This window comes from Medicago sativa, chromosome 7 (assembly GCF_051527215.1).
Source record: "Medicago sativa cultivar Bolivia chromosome 7, Bolivia_mono, whole genome shotgun sequence".
Classification (NCBI taxonomy): Eukaryota; Viridiplantae; Streptophyta; class Magnoliopsida; order Fabales; family Fabaceae; genus Medicago; species Medicago sativa.
In genome coordinates this window covers 26,161,858-26,180,383 of record NC_140755.1, presented here as the reverse complement: position 1 = coordinate 26,180,383, position 18,526 = coordinate 26,161,858, and the positions used below count along the sequence as shown (strand labels likewise).

At 33.1% G+C, this 18,526-nt stretch overlaps 1 protein-coding gene, 1 long non-coding RNA gene and 1 pseudogene across 2 annotated transcripts; all 3 read left to right on the top strand.

The window, feature by feature from the left end:
- Window positions 1-298: 298 nt before the first annotated feature.
- On the top strand, window positions 299-2,218 carry LOC146905208 (heat shock cognate 70 kDa protein-like; annotated as a pseudogene).
- Window positions 2,219-5,480: 3,262 nt separating this feature from the next.
- On the top strand, window positions 5,481-6,345 carry LOC146905207 (uncharacterized). Its single transcript, XR_015020285.1, has 2 exons — window positions 5,481-5,878; window positions 5,965-6,345. It is a non-coding gene; the product is annotated as an uncharacterized LOC146905207 (long non-coding RNA).
- Window positions 6,346-10,002: 3,657 nt separating this feature from the next.
- On the top strand, window positions 10,003-12,290 carry LOC146905206 (heat shock cognate 70 kDa protein-like). Its single transcript, XM_085725726.1, has 2 exons — window positions 10,003-10,242; window positions 10,503-12,290. The coding sequence occupies exons 1-2, from the start codon at window positions 10,023-10,025 to the stop codon at window positions 12,182-12,184; spliced, it is 1,902 nt and encodes a 633-aa protein (XP_085581852.1). The 5' UTR covers window positions 10,003-10,022; the 3' UTR covers window positions 12,185-12,290.
- The last annotated feature ends 6,236 nt before the right edge of the window (window positions 12,291-18,526 follow it).

The following is an 18,526-nucleotide window of genomic DNA, read 5'->3' as shown; positions in this document are numbered from 1 at the left end:
GAGCTTTATGAATTGACTTTGCCTTATCAAGTTTATATGATTAATTACAGGGAAGTGACATTAATTCATTCTCATAATTAAATAGAAACTGAACATCAAATATAAAACATTGACCGTGAGTTGCAGGGCCGCTAAGGTGTCTGAATATTCTCATAGGAAACAGTAATCTTAATTCAAACGCTTGATCTAAGTGGCCATTATGGACACGTTCAGATAACTTTCATAATCCATTTCATGGATTTTAAAACAAACCTGAATCATTCAACAATGATATGTCTCTCTTACTCTTTTGAAATGAATGGTTAAAAAATACGAAGGGCCTGCTATTGGAATTGACCTTGGCACAACCTACTCGTGTAGCGATATGGTAGGGTCAATTTAATCTGGCTGAGGTCATGCACAATGAACTAATAGACATTTGACAAACAGCCCAGACACTGAAAAAGTAAAAGTGATTAAAGTTGCCACATATTTGGTACAAGCTAGCCGGTGTCGAACAATAACGCGCTTCAGACATTGGACATGCCTTCGATGTCAAGGAAGTATAACGATCCAATTACTCAGAATGATCTAATGTTATGGCCCTCTAAGCTCATTCGGTATAATCCAATTATTTCTGTCTAAGGTCCTCATAAAGATTTGAGAGATTGAAGAGGCAATTTTGGAATCATCTGTCAAGAATGCAATTGTTCTAGTGCCAGCTTATTTCAATGATTCTCAGCTTAAAGCCACCAAAGAGTCTGGTGCAATTGCCAACCTTAATGTAATTTGGATAATCAATGAACTAACTGATGCTGCTGCTTTTTTTTTTTTTTTTTTTTTGCATATGGGCTTCAAAAGAGAGGAATATTTTCATACTTGATATTGGTGGAGGCACATTTGATATGTCTATACTCATAATTAAAGTTGAAGTCTTTGAAGATTGCCGGAGGCACTTACCTTGGAGTAGAAGACTTTGATAATAGAATGGTGAACTATTTTGTACAGAAGTTAAAACGGAGAAAACAAACAAAGTGGACATTAGCGGGAACACTAAAAGCCTCAAAAGGTTAAGAACCTCGTGTGAAAAAGCAAAAATAACTTCCGCGTTTGCTGTTGATACCGCCGTTGAGATAGATTCTTTGAAAATATTGATTTTTGTTCATCGATAACTCATGCGGTTTGAGGAACTCAATATGGACTTCTTACGAAGTGTATGGAGACGGTGAATATGTGAATATATATGGATCTTTTTACCAATGGTGCAGCAAATATTTCAAGAGGAAGGATCTGTGCAAGAACATCAATGTTGGTTCTTAGCTTCATAAGCATGATTGAAGCATCTGAGAAATACAAGGATGAAGATGAAAAGTACTAGAAAAAAGTTAAAGCAGTGAATGCTCTGGATTATCTAGTTTACAAGTTAAACAAGGCTTTGGAGGGTATTGGTTCTTAGCTTAATAAACAAGATGGATTAAAGATCAATTTTTCAGTTTCAAAGGCCAAAATTTTACTTTATTCGAGCCAACAGAATATAGGTGTTCAAGGATTGTTTGGATAAGTTGAAGAGTATCGTTAAAGCCACTATCCAGATTGATTAACTAGTACTTTTAGATTTTATGTGTGTGAAATTTGAAATAATTATGAACAATATTAACTAAATAGTTTAATGTTAGTTTATTTCCAGTTATTGAATTGATCCCTGCACTCAGTTTTATATCTCTGGTCCAACTTTTGCCAATCAAAATCAGAAATTTGTGCATTGTATTTTTCAGCGATGCTATTGTGAATGCAAAGGCCATAATGAGGTTGGGAACTGCGTGCTATAGAGACAAAATGACAATATTTTTTGCTTTTGTCACCAACATTAAGGTAGATTCTTTGTTTCAGTTCTTAAACTTCTTTTTATCCTTCGCTCGTGCCAAGTTTGAGGAAATCAATATGGATCTTTTTGAACGAGAGTTTGGAAACTGTTGAGAGTTGTCTTATTGATGCCAAGATGGACATGAGTTTTATCCATTATGTTGTCCTTGTTGGTGGCTCCTCTAGAATTCCAAAAGTACAATTATTACAAGAATTTTTTAAGTTGATTTATGTTCTATCCATTATGCCAAGATGGGCATGAGTTCTATGCAAGAGCATTAACCCTGATGAAGTGGCTGCTTATGGTGTGGCAGTGCAGTCTTAACTGTTGAGTGAAGGCTTGAAATTTTATAGTTCAAGGACTAAATTGACGTAACTTTCTTAGTTTCGGGGCCTTTTAGTTGATTTAAATAGTTTAGGGATTAAATTAACGAGGGATCGATAGTTTAGTAACCAAACTGTAGATAACCAATGCAGCTTCTTAATCAAGGTTTCAAAGGGTGAGAGAAAAATCTGCTAGGTTCTTTTATTCTTGTTTTCCCCTTACTCTTCACGGCCATCTTTTGGTGTATGCTTTTCTGTTCATCAAAATGGAATCATATCTGTTACTGCTAAGGAACAATCCACCGGAAATACCAACCAGACAACAATATCAAACAACAAAGAAAGGTTGTCAATAGAAGAAATTAACAAATTGATTCAAGAAGCTGAGCGTTACGTGTCAAAGATCACAAATTCACAGTGAAGAACAAAGCAATGAATGCACTGGATCACTCCGAGAAATGTTTTACAGATGATATTAATTTATAAGGACAATATCAGTTCTTCAATTACAATCACCACAAATTTTTTCAACGAGGGTATTAATTTAAAACTCTCCGCATGAGAAAAGGATCAAATTGAAATAAAAGTTCTGAAAGATCATCTAAAGCGCTTGCAAGTTTATTTATAAACATTATGGCCAAAATGTGCTAGTTTATTTTTATCTAGTTTGATTTATTTTTAACTCAACCTAGTTTGATAGATGTGCACAAGTTCACTACTTGGATAGAGGACAATTTATGTTATTGAATAGCGCCTATTTTCTAGATGACATAAAGCGCAAATTTAAAATTTGTAGCAGTGATTTTTTTGCTGTCCCTCTAACTTTAAATCTAAATGGAAGTCTCGTTTTGTCTGTGTAGGCATTTTGGTTTGAAAACTATATAAAATGCATAGTTCATTAATCGACTAGAAAGAAGTTCATGTGACATTATGTACGTACGTACCGTCTGTTCCTTGAACTTACTGAGAAGGACCTACTATCGTACAACATATGTGACCTCCAACGATTCAGCGGAGTCTCTACCCGTCCTTAGCGGTACATTGAGGTATTAGTAACATTCAGACACCAAAATGCAAGGAAAACTGTCAAGTCTCAGTTCTTTGTGGTAGACTGCCCGTCCATTTATAATTGGAAGGCCTACCTAGGCCAAACCGTGCATTGTTTCATCAATTGTACACCTCAAAAAGTGTTACCATAAAATCCATGATGAAATAGGTACCATGGACGCGGACCTTCAAGCTTGTCGCTGATGTTTTCTGGCATCCTTGAAGAAGTATAAAGAAGATAGGAAGTAGAAGATGAAAGACAAACGAGACTGCTCCAAGGAAACAACGAAACTCTTGAAGTCAACATTGGCCTATAACGTGAACCTCATTGACTTAGGCGCTCAATTGGCGCCTAAGCTCATCGACAATGACAATGAAAATGAGGAAGCTTTGTCCTTGGAGGCTAGAAAGAGGCTTGAAAGATTAGAGCTTAACTGGAAATTCACTAAAGTCCAGGTGAAAAACGATCCCATCAAGACCGTCAAGATTAAGGCTGACCTTCCAATGGGACATCAAGAATTACCTGTTGATGCATATTTAGTTATATGTAGCATTTAGTTAAAAATTTGCGATGTAAATATGTTATTCAAAATCTTATTTACTAAAGCTTAACCCGTAAAGCTAACCCTAAACCTAATTTTTTCCCCCCATTTTTTCATCCACTTTTCTAAACCATTGGATCGCATTTAGGCGCCATTCAATTTTAGCCATTGATCATATTATATTTATCTCTTCTATTTTTCGAAACAACTATTTCATATTTATCTCTTGTATTTTCCGAAACAACTATTTCATATTTATCTCTAATTATAATTTTGGTCATATCCGAAATTTGTTATCAATTCACTTAAATCCGAAATTTGTTTTCCTATAGTTTTGGTCATCCGAATCCTTATTTATTAATTAACCTAACAAATTTCCCTTTCAAAAAAAAAAATTAACCTAACAAATTTCATTCGTATCCTCCGTTTTTTTTTTTGAAACAAATATTTTATACACTTTTACGATTGCAATTTAACATAACAGATTCCATCTAAAAAAATGCATCGCACAAATTTTATTCTTATCCTCGCCTTTTTTTTTATGAAGCAAATATTTTGGTTATATATACGAAGCCCTAAACCTGTTTCTCTCGATAAAAATAAACCCTAAACTGTGGTAAATGCTTAATCCGTAAAGCTAACCCTAAACCTAATTTTTTTCCCCCCATTTTTTCATCCACTTTACTAAGAACACAAAGGTGTTGTTTGTTACTTCTTTCTTTCATACGGTATAACTATAAATACACATGACCATGGCTGTGTATTTTCTTATCCATGAAAAAGAAGAAGAAATGGTAGGTGAGAAAGCATGAGTGTGGCCTGATAAATTCTTTCTAAAGAGGACCATAGTTTTTTTTTTCTTTTGATAATAAGTGGTTTGTTGTTGTTCATGTTGTAAGATGTTGAACTGCTGACATCGTTGTTTGTGTTTTAGATGAAGATTGTCACGTGCGCCCCTTCCCATTACCTTTTTCTTTTTTGTTTCTTTAATTATAACATACACATGTGCCTTTTTCTTTTAAATTTAATTGAAAAATAATGCATGTGGCGTCCAACTCACTTAAGTGATGAGCCACGTGGGCGTTGATAGAGTCAAGATTAAGGGGACCTTAAAGTTGAAAAAAAAAGGGTAAACTTAGGGGGTTAAAAAGTGGTTTTTTTAATAGGGGACCAAAATTGCAACTATGATAAAGTTAGGGGCAAAAGTGCGTTTAAGTCTTTTAAATAAGATTTGGGTAGAAGAAAATCCAAAAGAAATTTGGGATCCATTTCCAATTAATATAATCCTTCTTTTATTTTTCAAAAAAAATATATAAAATCAATTCAATCAAACTCAATTTTGGTCACCGCATAATCAAACACATGCATAGTAGCTTCTAAAATTGTTTAGTTTAAGTCGATTCTCCAACATGGGTATAATCCGTTGTCGCCCTTTATCATATTTATATTCATGATTTCATATTACTATGATATTTAACTATTGTTATTGTCACACTAAATATCGTATAAGAAATTTTCCCTTTTCTTAACCATTAATTAAAATAATATTTAAACAAATTTAAAAAACACGGTAATAAAATATAGTATATATAGACATAATTATATTTTTAATTTTTAATTTATTTACATACTTTATATTTAACTTATTACAATTTATAGTTTCTTTATCTATATCTAATGAAATTTTATGTTTATAAATAAATATGTTTAGTTCCTATGAAATCACGACATTTTTAAGTTTACTCTGGAATTTTAAACGGTTGCGTGACTATTCATTTGTTTGCTAACAAATCTGTGTGCTGGTATTCTCCTAATATAATTTTTGGTATACTTTTTTAATTTTATAATTGAAACTATGGTTCCCTTACTAAATTAGTTACTAATCAATCAATGTATGGTAACTGATCTGTTCGGTGAGGAATCGATGGAGGCAACAGTGGTGAAAAGTGTTCTGATACAGTGGCGATGAGTCTTTACGGTGGAATGGAAGGTGCATGCAGGCACGTTAGCTCTACGAGACTAAAGTCAGTAGAGAAACAAATACAATTAATAACTCCGACGATGGATCTGTTGTTGAGCTTAGTGTGGATTGTGCTGCGCCAAACAATTCAAATGTTCAGATGGTAATTATTACATTAATCTTTCATGAGTCCGTAAAGGTGTAATCCGTAACACAATTGATCAAATTGTTTGCCGTCAATGTCTGCAGGATGTACCAGAGGCTGAGGACTCATGCAGCAATACATGTGTGATTGACACACCAACCACCAAAACAGGTGCTAAGAGGTCCTCTAATAGCATTGACTATGTGGCTGTTGATGATGATGAAGCTGGCCAGACGTCGGCCACAAAACCTACCAGAGTTGTTCATGTCAAAATTGAGCACAAGGACGACAAAGATGTTTAGCTTGCTCGAATGCTAGAGCCGTTTGCTTTGTTATCGAATTCCTTCAATCTGCATAAATCAGACATTAAATAATCTGTGTTTTTTCCTTTTGTTTTTTACAGTTTGGTTTTTAATTTTCTTCAAGTTGCTGTGTCGGCTATATTTACTTAGCTAAGGAAACTTTTTCCAGTCCACCTAAATAAATTTATTCATTGGCATAAGTATTAATTCAACAATTTATTATCATTGTCTTTTATTAGCGCTTCGACCTCTAAATGTACGAAATTTATTTTTAGATTTACCTCCGGAAGGTGTTAATATTTTTCTGAATGTTAGATAGTCATTCACCAAGTTGAGATATTTATGTTAAATTAAAAGTACAGATTGATAAAACCAAGTTAGTATGCTTGCCTTTGCTTAGTATGTGTTTAAGCGAAGGAACATTTTATAATGTTTTAAACAAGTATGTAACAGATCATTAAAAAATTTAAAATTTTAAGCATAATTAAATAAATTTTAATTTAATAGGGACTAAACTACGTGCTGAAATTTTTTATAGAAACCAAAATCTATCAAAAAAATTTACGAGGACTAAAAACTAAATTTGATATATTTATAGGGACTAAAAACTTTATTAATTATTCGTTTTATTATGTATCAAATTATTCCGGCCCGTGACACCCGTGCGTTGCACGGGTCGGCGTTCTAGTGATGTATTAAATGATTAGAATATGATGTAACGGTGTTTTTGCTGACAATCAAGGGCTCGTTTGTTACGGATTAGAATAAAAGTGATTTTGCCCTAATAGAGATTTTATGAAAAATCATAATATATTTTGTGTTTGTTTACCCTAATAAAATCACTTTTTTTTTTAAATAATCTAGTTTGTTTTGATACTACTATATAATCAAAATCATAATATATTTTGTGTTTGTTTACCCTAATAAAATCACTTTTTTTTTAAAATTAATCTAGTTTGTTTTGATACTACTATATAATCAAACGTAGAAATCAGAGTAATATTTTTTTTTGGTCAAGTAGCCTAGTGGCTGGAGAAGTGGGGTGTCAGAGGTTCGAACTCATGTCCTTGCTTAAATTATGCAATGTCCATACCAACTGAGTTAAGCTCACGAGGACAAAGCAGAGTAATATTATAATCTAGCATAGTGATTTTTGCAAATAAAAAATCAGAATAGATAACTTCAAGTAATATAATATAAGAGAAACAGAGAAGATGACAATAGTTGGTACCCAAATAATATTATAATCTAGCGTAGTGATTTTTGCAAATAAAAAATTAGAATAAACAACTTCAAGTAATCTATATCTATATCTATATCTATATTATATATAAAGAAAACAACCCCTTCCAGCTCTTTTGGTTTGGATTTTTCTTTTCAAAAATGCCCTCAATTTTGAATACAAATAAAACATGTAACAAATAGATAAGAATAATATTAAATATTAAAAAAATGTAACAAACATGATATGAATATATATATATATATATATATATATATATATATATATATATATATGTCTGCTTTTTTCCTTTATCATTTAAAAAGTGTAACAAACTAGATGAAAATATTAGATTATACTTTTTTAGTTATATTGTTGGTGTTATTGAAATAATTAATCAAGATTAGTTTGGTTTGTTATAACTTGAAAGCAACAAACATTTATATTTTTAGTTTTAATCAAAATCAAAATTTCATACAAAAAATACAATTAATAATTTTCAAACGTTAAGGCAATAAAAAGAGCGGAAAGACGGGTACGTGAGTGACCGTCTTTTCGCTAGTATAATATAAACGAGAAACATAGAAGATGACAAAATTACACTAAAAAGTGATGTTTTTAATGATTAAATTATCCTCTGAATCAGTTAAATTATCAACAATTTTAAAGATGAAACTTTAATATCACAACTCGTAGTAAGCGTGCACCAAAAAACCGATCCTAACCGCAAGGGCCGTTAAATCTATAAAAATGAAAAGGAAATGGAAATGGAAATGCTATGTGGTAACCGAAATAAAAATAAATAAATAATTTATACTATATATAAATAAGGCTTAAATATAGAAATGGTCCCTGTAAATATCTGACGTTTTGGTTTTAGTCCCTGTAAAAATAATTTTTTAGTTTTAGTCCCTGCAAATATAGAATATTTGGTTTTGGTCCTTGGTATTTTGTTTTAATCCTTGTAAAATCATTTCATATTGAAATTGGTCCCTATAATATTCATTTTAGTCCTCATTTTGAGGGACTAAAATCAAATATTCTACATATAACAAAGACCAAATCCAATATGAATCAATTTTACAAGGACTAAAACAAAATACCAAGGACCAAAACCAAATTTTTTATATTTGCAGGGACTAAAACCAAAAAAATATTTTTACAGGGGCTAAAACCAAAATGTCAGATATTTGCAGGGACTATTTTCATATTTAAGCCTAGATATAAAACTACCCCTTTCAGTTCTTTTGGACTGACTTTTTCTTTCCTAAAATGCCCTCTAATTTGAATACAAATAACACATGTAACAAATAGATATGAATAATATTAAATATTAAAATAATGTAACAAATATGATAAATATATATATATATATATATATATATATATATATATATATATATATATCTATTTTTTCCTTTATCATTTAAAAAGTGTAACTGACTAGATGAATATATTTATGCTTACTTTTTCATTATCCCAATTATAGCCTTAAACAACTTTTTCTATAATAAAGATCGTTGTTAGTTTCATTGAAAAAAATAGATTATATTTTTTTGTTATATTATTGGTGTCATTGAAATAAATAATCATGATTATTTTGGTTTGTTATAACTTGAAAGCAACAACATTTATTATTTTAGTTTTAACCCAAATCAAAATTTCATACAAAAAACACTGATAATAATTTTCAAACGTTTTAGGGCAGACTTTGTAACTTTTAGTATTATAAAGAAAAGATAAAGATAAAGATTGATAGTTTTAAAGAGAGATATAATAGGTAGGGGTGGCTAAACAAGGCCAACACGTCGGGCCGACTCGTTTAACCCGCTATCTTTGGCTGGCTGAGTCGAAGTTTTGTACTCGCTTCCAATAGTTGGCTCGCCCCGCTTAAATCGTTGAAAAAACGGGGCGGGCACGGGTTGGGTGAGCTGGCCCGCTTAACTCGTTTTCCTTTTTTTTTTTAGATTTATTTTATGCTTTATATTTATTTTGGTTGTTGGATTTATTTTAGGATTTGTTTTATGTTGCTGATTTATTTTATGTTGACGGATTTTTCTTATTTTGCTATTAAGTACGATATTGAGTTCGACAATTTGTTAATTATCTTGTTTTTATCACAAATTTATTCGATGCCTATTCTTTTATATTTTTTTTACGACATATATTTTTTTTTAACAATTAAGTTGTAAAATAAATACATTAAAGTGGACGTGGTGAGATTTTGGACTTAGTCACCTAATTTGACTCGACTCGTCTCGTCCCGTTTTGAGCTGGCTTAGACGGGGCGGGCCTAAACGGGGCGTGCCGGCCCGCTTTGCCATCCCTATTAATAGGGGAGGTTGGAGTAAACATAGCAACTACTTATATAAAACTCTACTATTGCTTGAAAAGTAAACCCTATTTCTCTGAAGTTTCCTTTAACTTCTCTAGTTTGGAACCCTATTTCTTGTGTGACCTATATATTTCCATCGCTACAGCCTTGCCGTCAAACCTAGTAAACCAAGGTTAGTATTTACAAACTTAGATGTTTGACTTTTCGGAAACACAAAAAATACTACTGTTTCAAAATTAGGTTGCTGCAGATTTTGACTTAAGTTTTAATTTTTTTCAGCTTCTTTTGATTATTTGAACGATCATGGGGATAAACTACGAAGGACGTGCTATTGGAATAGACCTTGGAACAACGTATTCGTGTGTTGCTGTGTGGCTTGATGAACACAATAGAGTTGAGATTATTCACAATGATCAAGGAAACCGAACTACACCTTCTTTTGTTGCTTTCACCGATGTTCAAAGGTTGATTGGTGATGCTGCTAAGAATCAGGCTGCAACCAATCCTGAAAACACTGTTTTTGGTAAATTTCTATTTGTATTCTCTACCAATTACTGTTTGTTGCCGATTAAAATAATTTGATTTTGATATTCAATAATTTAGAGATTAATTTTCAAAAGTTTTTAAAACAGAAATTATTTTGTATTTGTTTATCATAATCAAAATATATATATTCTTTTAACAATGATTTATTTGTAAAGATGTTCAAGAATGATATGCAATTGCTATGTTAACTACGCAAATGAATAATGAGAATTACTACTGAGAACTTTCTATTTTCAGATGCAAAGAGATTAATTGGTAGGAAGTTTAGTGATTCAGTTGTTCAAAAAGACATGATGTTGTGGCCATTCAAGGTTATCGCTGGTGTGAACGACAAACCCATGATTAATGTTAAGTGCAAGGGTCAGGAGAAGCACTTTTGTGCGGAGGAAATATCATCTATGGTCCTTACAAAAATGCGAGAAGTTGCAGAGACATATCTAATGTCACCTGTGAAGAACGCTGTTGTTACTGTGCCTGCATACTTCAATGATTCTCAGCGAAAAGCCACCATTGATGCTGGTGCCATTGCTGGCCTTAATGTCATTCAGATAATTAATGAACCTACTGCCGCAGCTATTGCATATGGTTTTGACAAGAGAGGTGACTTTGATGGTAAACAAAATATTTTGGTCTTTGACCTTGGTGGTGGTACTTTTGATGTGTCTATCCTTACAATCAAGGGTGATGTCTTTGAAGTAAAAGCCACTTCTGGAAACACTCACCTTGGAGGAGAGGACTTTGATAGCAGAATGGTGAACTACTTTGTAGAGGAGTTCAAAAAGAAGAATAAAGTGGACATAAGGGGTAACCCAAAATCCTTAAGGAGGCTGAGAACTGCCTGTGAGAGGGCAAAGAGGACACTCTCTTTTGCTTTTGTCACCACTGTTGAGGTCGATTCTTTATTTCAGGGAATAGACTTCTGTTCATTAATCACTCGTGCCAAGTTTGAGGAAATGAATATGGATCTTTTTAATGAGTGTACGAAAACTGTTGAGAGTTGTCTTAGCGATTCAAAAATACACATGAGTGATATTGACGATATTGTTCTTGTGGGTGGTTCGTCTAGGATTCCCAAAGTGCAAGATCTATTGCAAGACCTTTTCCCAAAGAAGGTTTTATGCAAGAGTATCAACCCAGATGAGGCTGTTGCTTATGGTGCAGCTGTTCAAGCTGCTATTTTAAGCAAAGGCTTTAAGAATGTCCCAAACTTGGTGCTGCAAGATGTTACCCCATTGTCACTTGGTATCGCAGTAGGTGTTGATCATGTCATGGATGTAGTGATTCCAAGGAACACTACCGTGCCTCTCAGGAAGACAAAAGGATATGTAACTGGTTATGATGATGGTGTTGTCTCGATTAGTGTTTACGAGGGTGAGAGAGCAAGAGCGCTAGACAACAATCTGCTTGGTTCGTTCAAACTTTCTTGCCGTCCAGGTGCTCCTCGTAGCACTCCCTTGGAGGTATGTTTTTCTATCAATGAAAATGGCATTTTAACAGTTTCGGCTAAGGAAATATCTACAGGAAATACGAACAAGATCACCATAAACAATGAAAAAGAAAGATTGTCAACATTTGAAATTAACAAAATGATTGAAGAAGCTGAGAGATACCGCATGGAAGATAAGGAATTTTTAAGGAAGGCCAAAGTAATGAATGATTTGGATTATTGTGTTTACAAAGTGAAGAATGCGTTAAAGACGAAGGATGTTAATTTAAAACTCTCCCGTGGAGAAAGGGAAAAGATCAACAATGCAACTACCTTGGCAACAAACTTGCTTCATGAGAATAACAAACAGCAGAAAATAGATGTTGTTGAGGATCATCTGAAGGAGCTGGAGATCATGTTGGAAAAGCTTGTAGTCAATACTGGCATTGAGAATAAGCATAAATCTTCTTTTTTAGGATCTTTTTTCAATTGATGTGTTCATTTTGAAAGTTCTTAAACATATAGTATTGATGTTTAGGAAAAGGTTATTTTGAACATTTTACTTAAATTGTTTCTGTTATGGGTTTTTTCTTTTCTTATTCTAATTTGAGTAGCATATTTAAAAATCATTCTTCCGGATCAAGATCCTTCTCAGGCTTTTTGTGCATTAATAATATTTTGCGGTGCTTTAATTGAGCAAATAATCTGTGCTTCTAGTTGATATGTGGTTTGAAACCGTAATCGAGCTAGACATCTTTAAGAAATAGAAATAGTAAACATACTCTTAGTTATTTCAGACTAAAGTATGTTAAATTATGAAAAGAACATGACATTATTAATACATAAACGAGTATATCATGACTCTGTCGGCAATTTGATTCTACTATGCTGTTTATTTGTTGTCCTCTGCTATGTTACTTCGTTGCTGTGAAGTCTTGCTTTTGTTTTATGTTCATATTCATAACTGTTTTTGATGGTACTGCTAATCATTGACAAGTTCTTGCTTCATTTACAAGTAACTGTATTAGGATTTGTATTTGGTCGTTTATAATTAAGATCTAACCGTATTAGGATTTGTATCGGTCCCTTTTCTTAGCCTCAGATGCATAGGTTAATAAAAAGCTTTAGAAAATGTTCTGTGGTGCTGCTAATCATTGACAAGTTCTTGCTTCTTCAAACCTCATGTTTTATACTATTAACATAGACACTTTTAACTTAAGGACTGAATGCCAATATGTGGAATCCCAAACTTTATAAAAAAGATAGATAGTTTGAAGAAATTATGAAGAAACTGTGTCAGTGCAACAATGTAAGCTATCTTTAGTTTTAATTTTCAAAGTAAAACATGGTAGCATCAAATAAATGAGACAAATAAGTCATATTTACCTTATATTACATTAAGAATCAAGTGATTTAAATTTCAGTTTATGGTGAACAAAAAACATAGAAAAGGGAACTTTCAGAAACATACCGGCCCATACTTGATCTTCATGAATCAAATTTATTCCAATGGTAGAGAATGTAAATCAAATTACAAATAGATGACTATGGTAAGTAAATCTTTTACCTACCGGTTTAACATAAATATATTCCATTTTTGCTTAATAAAGAAATATATATACCAAATCATCCAATAAGAATTCTCTGTTTTGCCACATGATCCATTTCATTAAAATATACATTGCTTAAATTGTTTAAGCATTATATAGTATTTCTGAATTGAACTGCTCATTAGAAGCACTCACTTCTTCACTGAACTCAAATATATAAAATATTGATTGTAAAGTGCAGTGCTGTATGCTAAATTGTGGGGGAAGATATTGTGAGAAATCACTCTCATTTTCACAACATGCATGGCATTGGAATCGGTGGATTTTTTTTATTAGCTATAATGTCATTCTTCATTTGAAGTCATATGCTCGAGGCCGTATCTGAGGCAGGGCGAGGAGGACAACTGTCCTAAACCGAAAAAAATAAGTCAAAAATTTGAGCCCTAAAATATAATAAATTAGGGGTCCATTGTTAAAGCCTTGTTAAAACACTAGTTAAAGGCTCGGTTCTTTGTAAGCCCATGTAGAATTTATCACGTGATGCTACTAAAGGGTGTTTAAAAATCCCTAATTTGCAACAACAACACTATAACAAAATATAAAGGCACACAAGAGAAAGACAAAGTTGCAACGGCAATTTAAAGAGAAAGAAGATAAAAGGTTCCAGCATCAGCTTCTTCATCGATCATGATTCAGGTGCTATTATTGCATTTGTTTTGTTACATTATTTTATCGTATAATGTTGCCGCATAAACATACATTAGGTAGTGAAAAAAAAAAGAAAAAAGAGGAAAACTTACATGCTACATTATGTTGGAACACAATGAGTGTTAATTTGTGAATTAAAAAATTTTCATGTCAACTATCCCATTGAGTGCTCATTTATGAGGAGAAATCATGTCATTGATTTGTAGATGTCAACTAATCCTAGCCATTGGATTTGTAACTCATCTTTGGCTCTTCACCTATAAATAGAGCTCCTCTCCCTCACTTCTACTCACCCCAAAAGTTCTCTTGAGTTGTCAAAGAACTTTTCTCTCTTCTCCTTTAGCTTGTGTTGACGATCTATTCTTTTCCTCTCCCTTATTTTCTGTCCCTTCGAATTTAAAGAGTGTTCTTAAGCCCATAGTCCCTTCGGTTTATAATGTCCCTTCGGAATTAAGAATGGTCTTAAGAACATAGTCCCTTCGGTAAATTTTGTCCCTTCGGAAATAAGAGAATTCTTAAGATCAAAGTCCCTTTCGAGATAAAGTGTCCCTTCGGAAAATAAGAATGATCTTAAGAATATAATCCCTTTTTATGTTAGATGCCCTTGGAGAAGTGAGAGGTTAGAGTGGTGGAAACACCATATTAGAGTGGTCTTAGTACCATATAAGAATGATCTTAGTACCATAATAGATTGGTATATATACCATATTAGAGTGGTCTTAGCACCATATTTGAAGGTGTATTTCTAGAACATATCCTATAGTGCAATAGGACTGTGATACAGTTGTAGCTAGGTTGTTTTATCCTGGGGACGTCGTGGTTGATATTCTGCTTGCACAATTTTGGGCAGTGCCACGAAACGTCTTAAAGAGAGCGACCTAGTCCGCGACTCAGCCTAGTGACAGAAAATATTTTTAACTAATTTTGACTATTGTTCCAACACATTATATTAATTAGGGGCCAACTTATTTTTATATGCGCATTAGTTAGGGTCCAAATTATAGATTTGTCCATAGGCCACCAAAATCTTAGACACGTGACTGCATATTGAATGCTGCTATATGTCACATGTGTAATGTGATTGTCTCTTACATTTGTAGCTGCTTAAGACCGTTAATCCAACCAAAAAATTGGGTACTACTATGTCTTGAGATGACAATGTGGTTGGATGCTCATTTACTTCTACTAGCTGAATGGCCTTAGTCATGCGAGACGGGGAGCTTCTTCTCAAAACAATCATACGAAGAAGCAACTTCTTGAGATTACCCATGTCGTCTACGAAAAGGAAGATAAATTATCAACAAAGTAATAAAAACAAGATCAAAATGAAGGACGTGGAAAAAGAGACCTTCCTCACCAAAGATTAAATTACCCTGTTCCTTGGTTAGGTCGGTATTTAAGATCAGCCAGGTATCGATGAAACTGTCCTTGGGACTAATGACTAAATTTGGCAAGTGAACAAACTGTTTTTAAGTAATAAAGTAGTTGATAAATTGTCTCCAAAGGGATTCTCGTTTCAACTAGACAATCAAATAAAATTATTTAAATAGTAAATAAAAGCAAATAAAAATGGGGGAGTTTGATTTGATTAAGCAAATTATTTAGCAGCTGATTTGATTATCTATGCCTATTAATAAAGGCAATACTTGGTTTTGGTGTAGCCTATTTTAGGTTCCAAAAATACCTTCAAGTTAAAAGGACACGGTTGGGAAATGAACGGTTCCTATATTTTGTCTCTTCTTTTAAAATGAAAAAGTTTCTATTTCAAAACAAAAATTAAACGGCTTCAACAAAAAAATTGGATAGTTTCAAAACAAAACATAAAATGAAGCAAATTCTGTACATACGTCACTCTTTCAATGCAATTTTTCCTTTTCACGGTACTGCAAAACGTTTTCAATATATGAGTCTTATTATTGTTATTTAATTTCAATTTACCTTAACTTTATTATATTTACACTCTAATAGGTCGATTGCACATGAATAATTCTTTGTCGTTTTCTATTATAGTTTTATTTTATTCATTTTTTTATATCATCATTCTATTATCATTCTTGCATTTTTCATCTTTTATTGTTTCTTTTTGTGCAATGCTGATTCTTTTTGCCCAGTGATTATGTTTCCTCTTTTATTTTATTCATCTTTTATTTTATTCATCTTTTGATTTACTTAACCGCACTAAAAGAGGTTATATGATATTTTTACAAAAATTGTTGCATCAAAAGAGAAGAACGAGAGTATCTTCTCCATTATCGCACCTTATTAGGTTTAATTGACGGGAAAAAACATGGAATACAGGTTCATATTAACTTGGTTCAAGATAAAGGGGAGAGTATAATTGAGAGACAAACAAAATGAGAGGAGTATTAGGATATGACCGATTAATTTAAGAACTTTGATATGAGAAATGGAAGGGGATTAATTTAAGACTATAGGATATGAGTGAATTGATTTTCCCTAATATGTTTTGTATTGTGAGTTCACCTTTTAACCCTTTTTCTTTAACATGGTTATATATGCACACGTCTGTTTTAATCTTCAAGTATAATTAAAAGAAGATAATGCACACGTTATGCAAAAAGTCTGAAAGGCAAGCACACATTTGATATTAATCATATTTGAGGACAAGACATATGGAGAGGCGGAAAAGGTAGGAAGAAGAGGTGACGACTTTGGCACAAATAGGTTGCGAATCCTGTGACGACGCCAACAACGGTGGTGGCATTGCTGAGGTACAACCTCTAATTCTCTCACTTATTTTTTTAATTTCTCAAACTATTTGCTTCTTACTTCTCACTATTATGCAAAGACATCAATGGTTGCACTACTTTTGTTGTTTAGAAAAAAATTCATTCCATTATCAAATAAAAACACCTCTAGAAATTGAAACACTTAAATACTTTTAATTACATAAAACACACAATTGATTTAAACTATCATTAAGACCTGAACGGTTGGGTAGTTCAATTGGTCTTACGACGTTAAGATATAAAAAGTTGTAAGTCCTGAGTTTAAATACGAACAAAACGGACCGTACAACTTTATAGCTTTTGGGGATGAAATTTTGGTTTCTGGTGGTTAAAAAAAGAAAGAAAAAAAAATACGAACAAAAGAAAAAAATTTAAAATTTAAAAAAGTACTATTCATAATTTCACACATTAGCGCAGTAGAAATAGCAGACAGACGGGCACGGGAGTGCCCGTCTGGACGCTAGTAGAAAATTAAAGGGTTTTGATTGTAGATTTTAGCGGCAATTAGGACTATTTGAATCCCCTCTTTTGTCTTGTTGGATTAACTCATACAATCATTAATTATGAGTTACGGGTTCATTTAACTAATTAGTTGGGTGGGATCTAACGTCCTTCCTGTTGTCAATTTGGTCCTCAATTTTCCTAAAGGTCATACATGTTATACAGAGTATTGGTTACACGCCTGAGGCGCATAGGTGTTATTTTAGCATGCCCGAAGCGCATGAACGTTTATTCTGTGTGCCCGGGGCACCTGGCACATGCCCAAGGGAGGCACTAGTACACACCTACGCCACCACCATACAACTACTAACACACAACATCACCACTCTTTCCCTCCCCGTGGTCACCGGCCTTCCCCTTCAAACTCCCCTTTGGACTTTTTCCCTGACATTAATTTCATATTTTTAATTCCCTTAAAAAATTGCGTATTGTTAATTAATATTTCCACTTGCATCAGCAAAAAACTTATTATTTAATTTTTTCAATTATGAATATGAGATAAAAATGAGATAAATTGTGTTACGTTATAATCTCAAGTGTTAAATCCTTGAAAGAAACGCTATAAGTGTGTGACATCAACCATCTATTTTGCTCAAACAAACTTAATTGCTACTCCCTCCGTTTAGGCATGGCAACAAAACCCATACCCGCGGTTACCTGCCCGAATCAAACCTAATTTGACAGGTTTTCCCCGTTTTGACTGGGTTTGGGTATGGGTATGGGTTTTCCCCGATTTCAAAACACGGGTATGGGACGGGTAACGGGTATATAGGTACCCACCCCGAACCCATACCCAAACCCGTCCCAAATGTAAAAAATTACTTTATGTTGATATGTCATGTTATTTTGTTTGATAATTGTTATGTTAATAAAAACTACCATTGATATTTAAAGGATCAATTAAATCATTCCATCTAACAAATGTTAAATTAAAGTGGATGTATTGTTGGATAATATATTACAACATTGTATCCCCAACAGGTTACGGATCATTTTTATCAATTTATTCATTCTTCAGGTGCATATGCTCCACGACGGTCATTCTTACATTTGGTTTGGCTTTGTTGTATGTGGGTTCTGTGGACTGAAAGGAACCATAGATTGTTTACCAACAAGGCCAATACGACAGTGCAGTTAGTGGAGAAGGTGAAAATGTACTCTCTTCGATGGTTGAAAGCAAAAAATGTATGCTTTCCCTTTGGTCATCATATGTGGTGGCAAAATCCCCTTGCATGTTTGGGGATTGGCTGATGTTTATTTTTCATTTATAACATTACTTTCAGGACTTCTTGATGTAACTTTGTTTTGCTTCTCTTTGCACTCCTT

Coding starts and splice junctions, on each gene's coding strand:
- LOC146905206 (XM_085725726.1), top strand. CDS start 10,023: ATGGGGATAAACTACGAAGGACGTGCTATTGGAATAGACCTTGGAACA. Junction 10,243..10,502: donor TCCTGAAAACACTGTTTTTG/GTAAATTTCTAT, acceptor TTCTATTTTCAG/ATGCAAAGAGATTAATTGGT.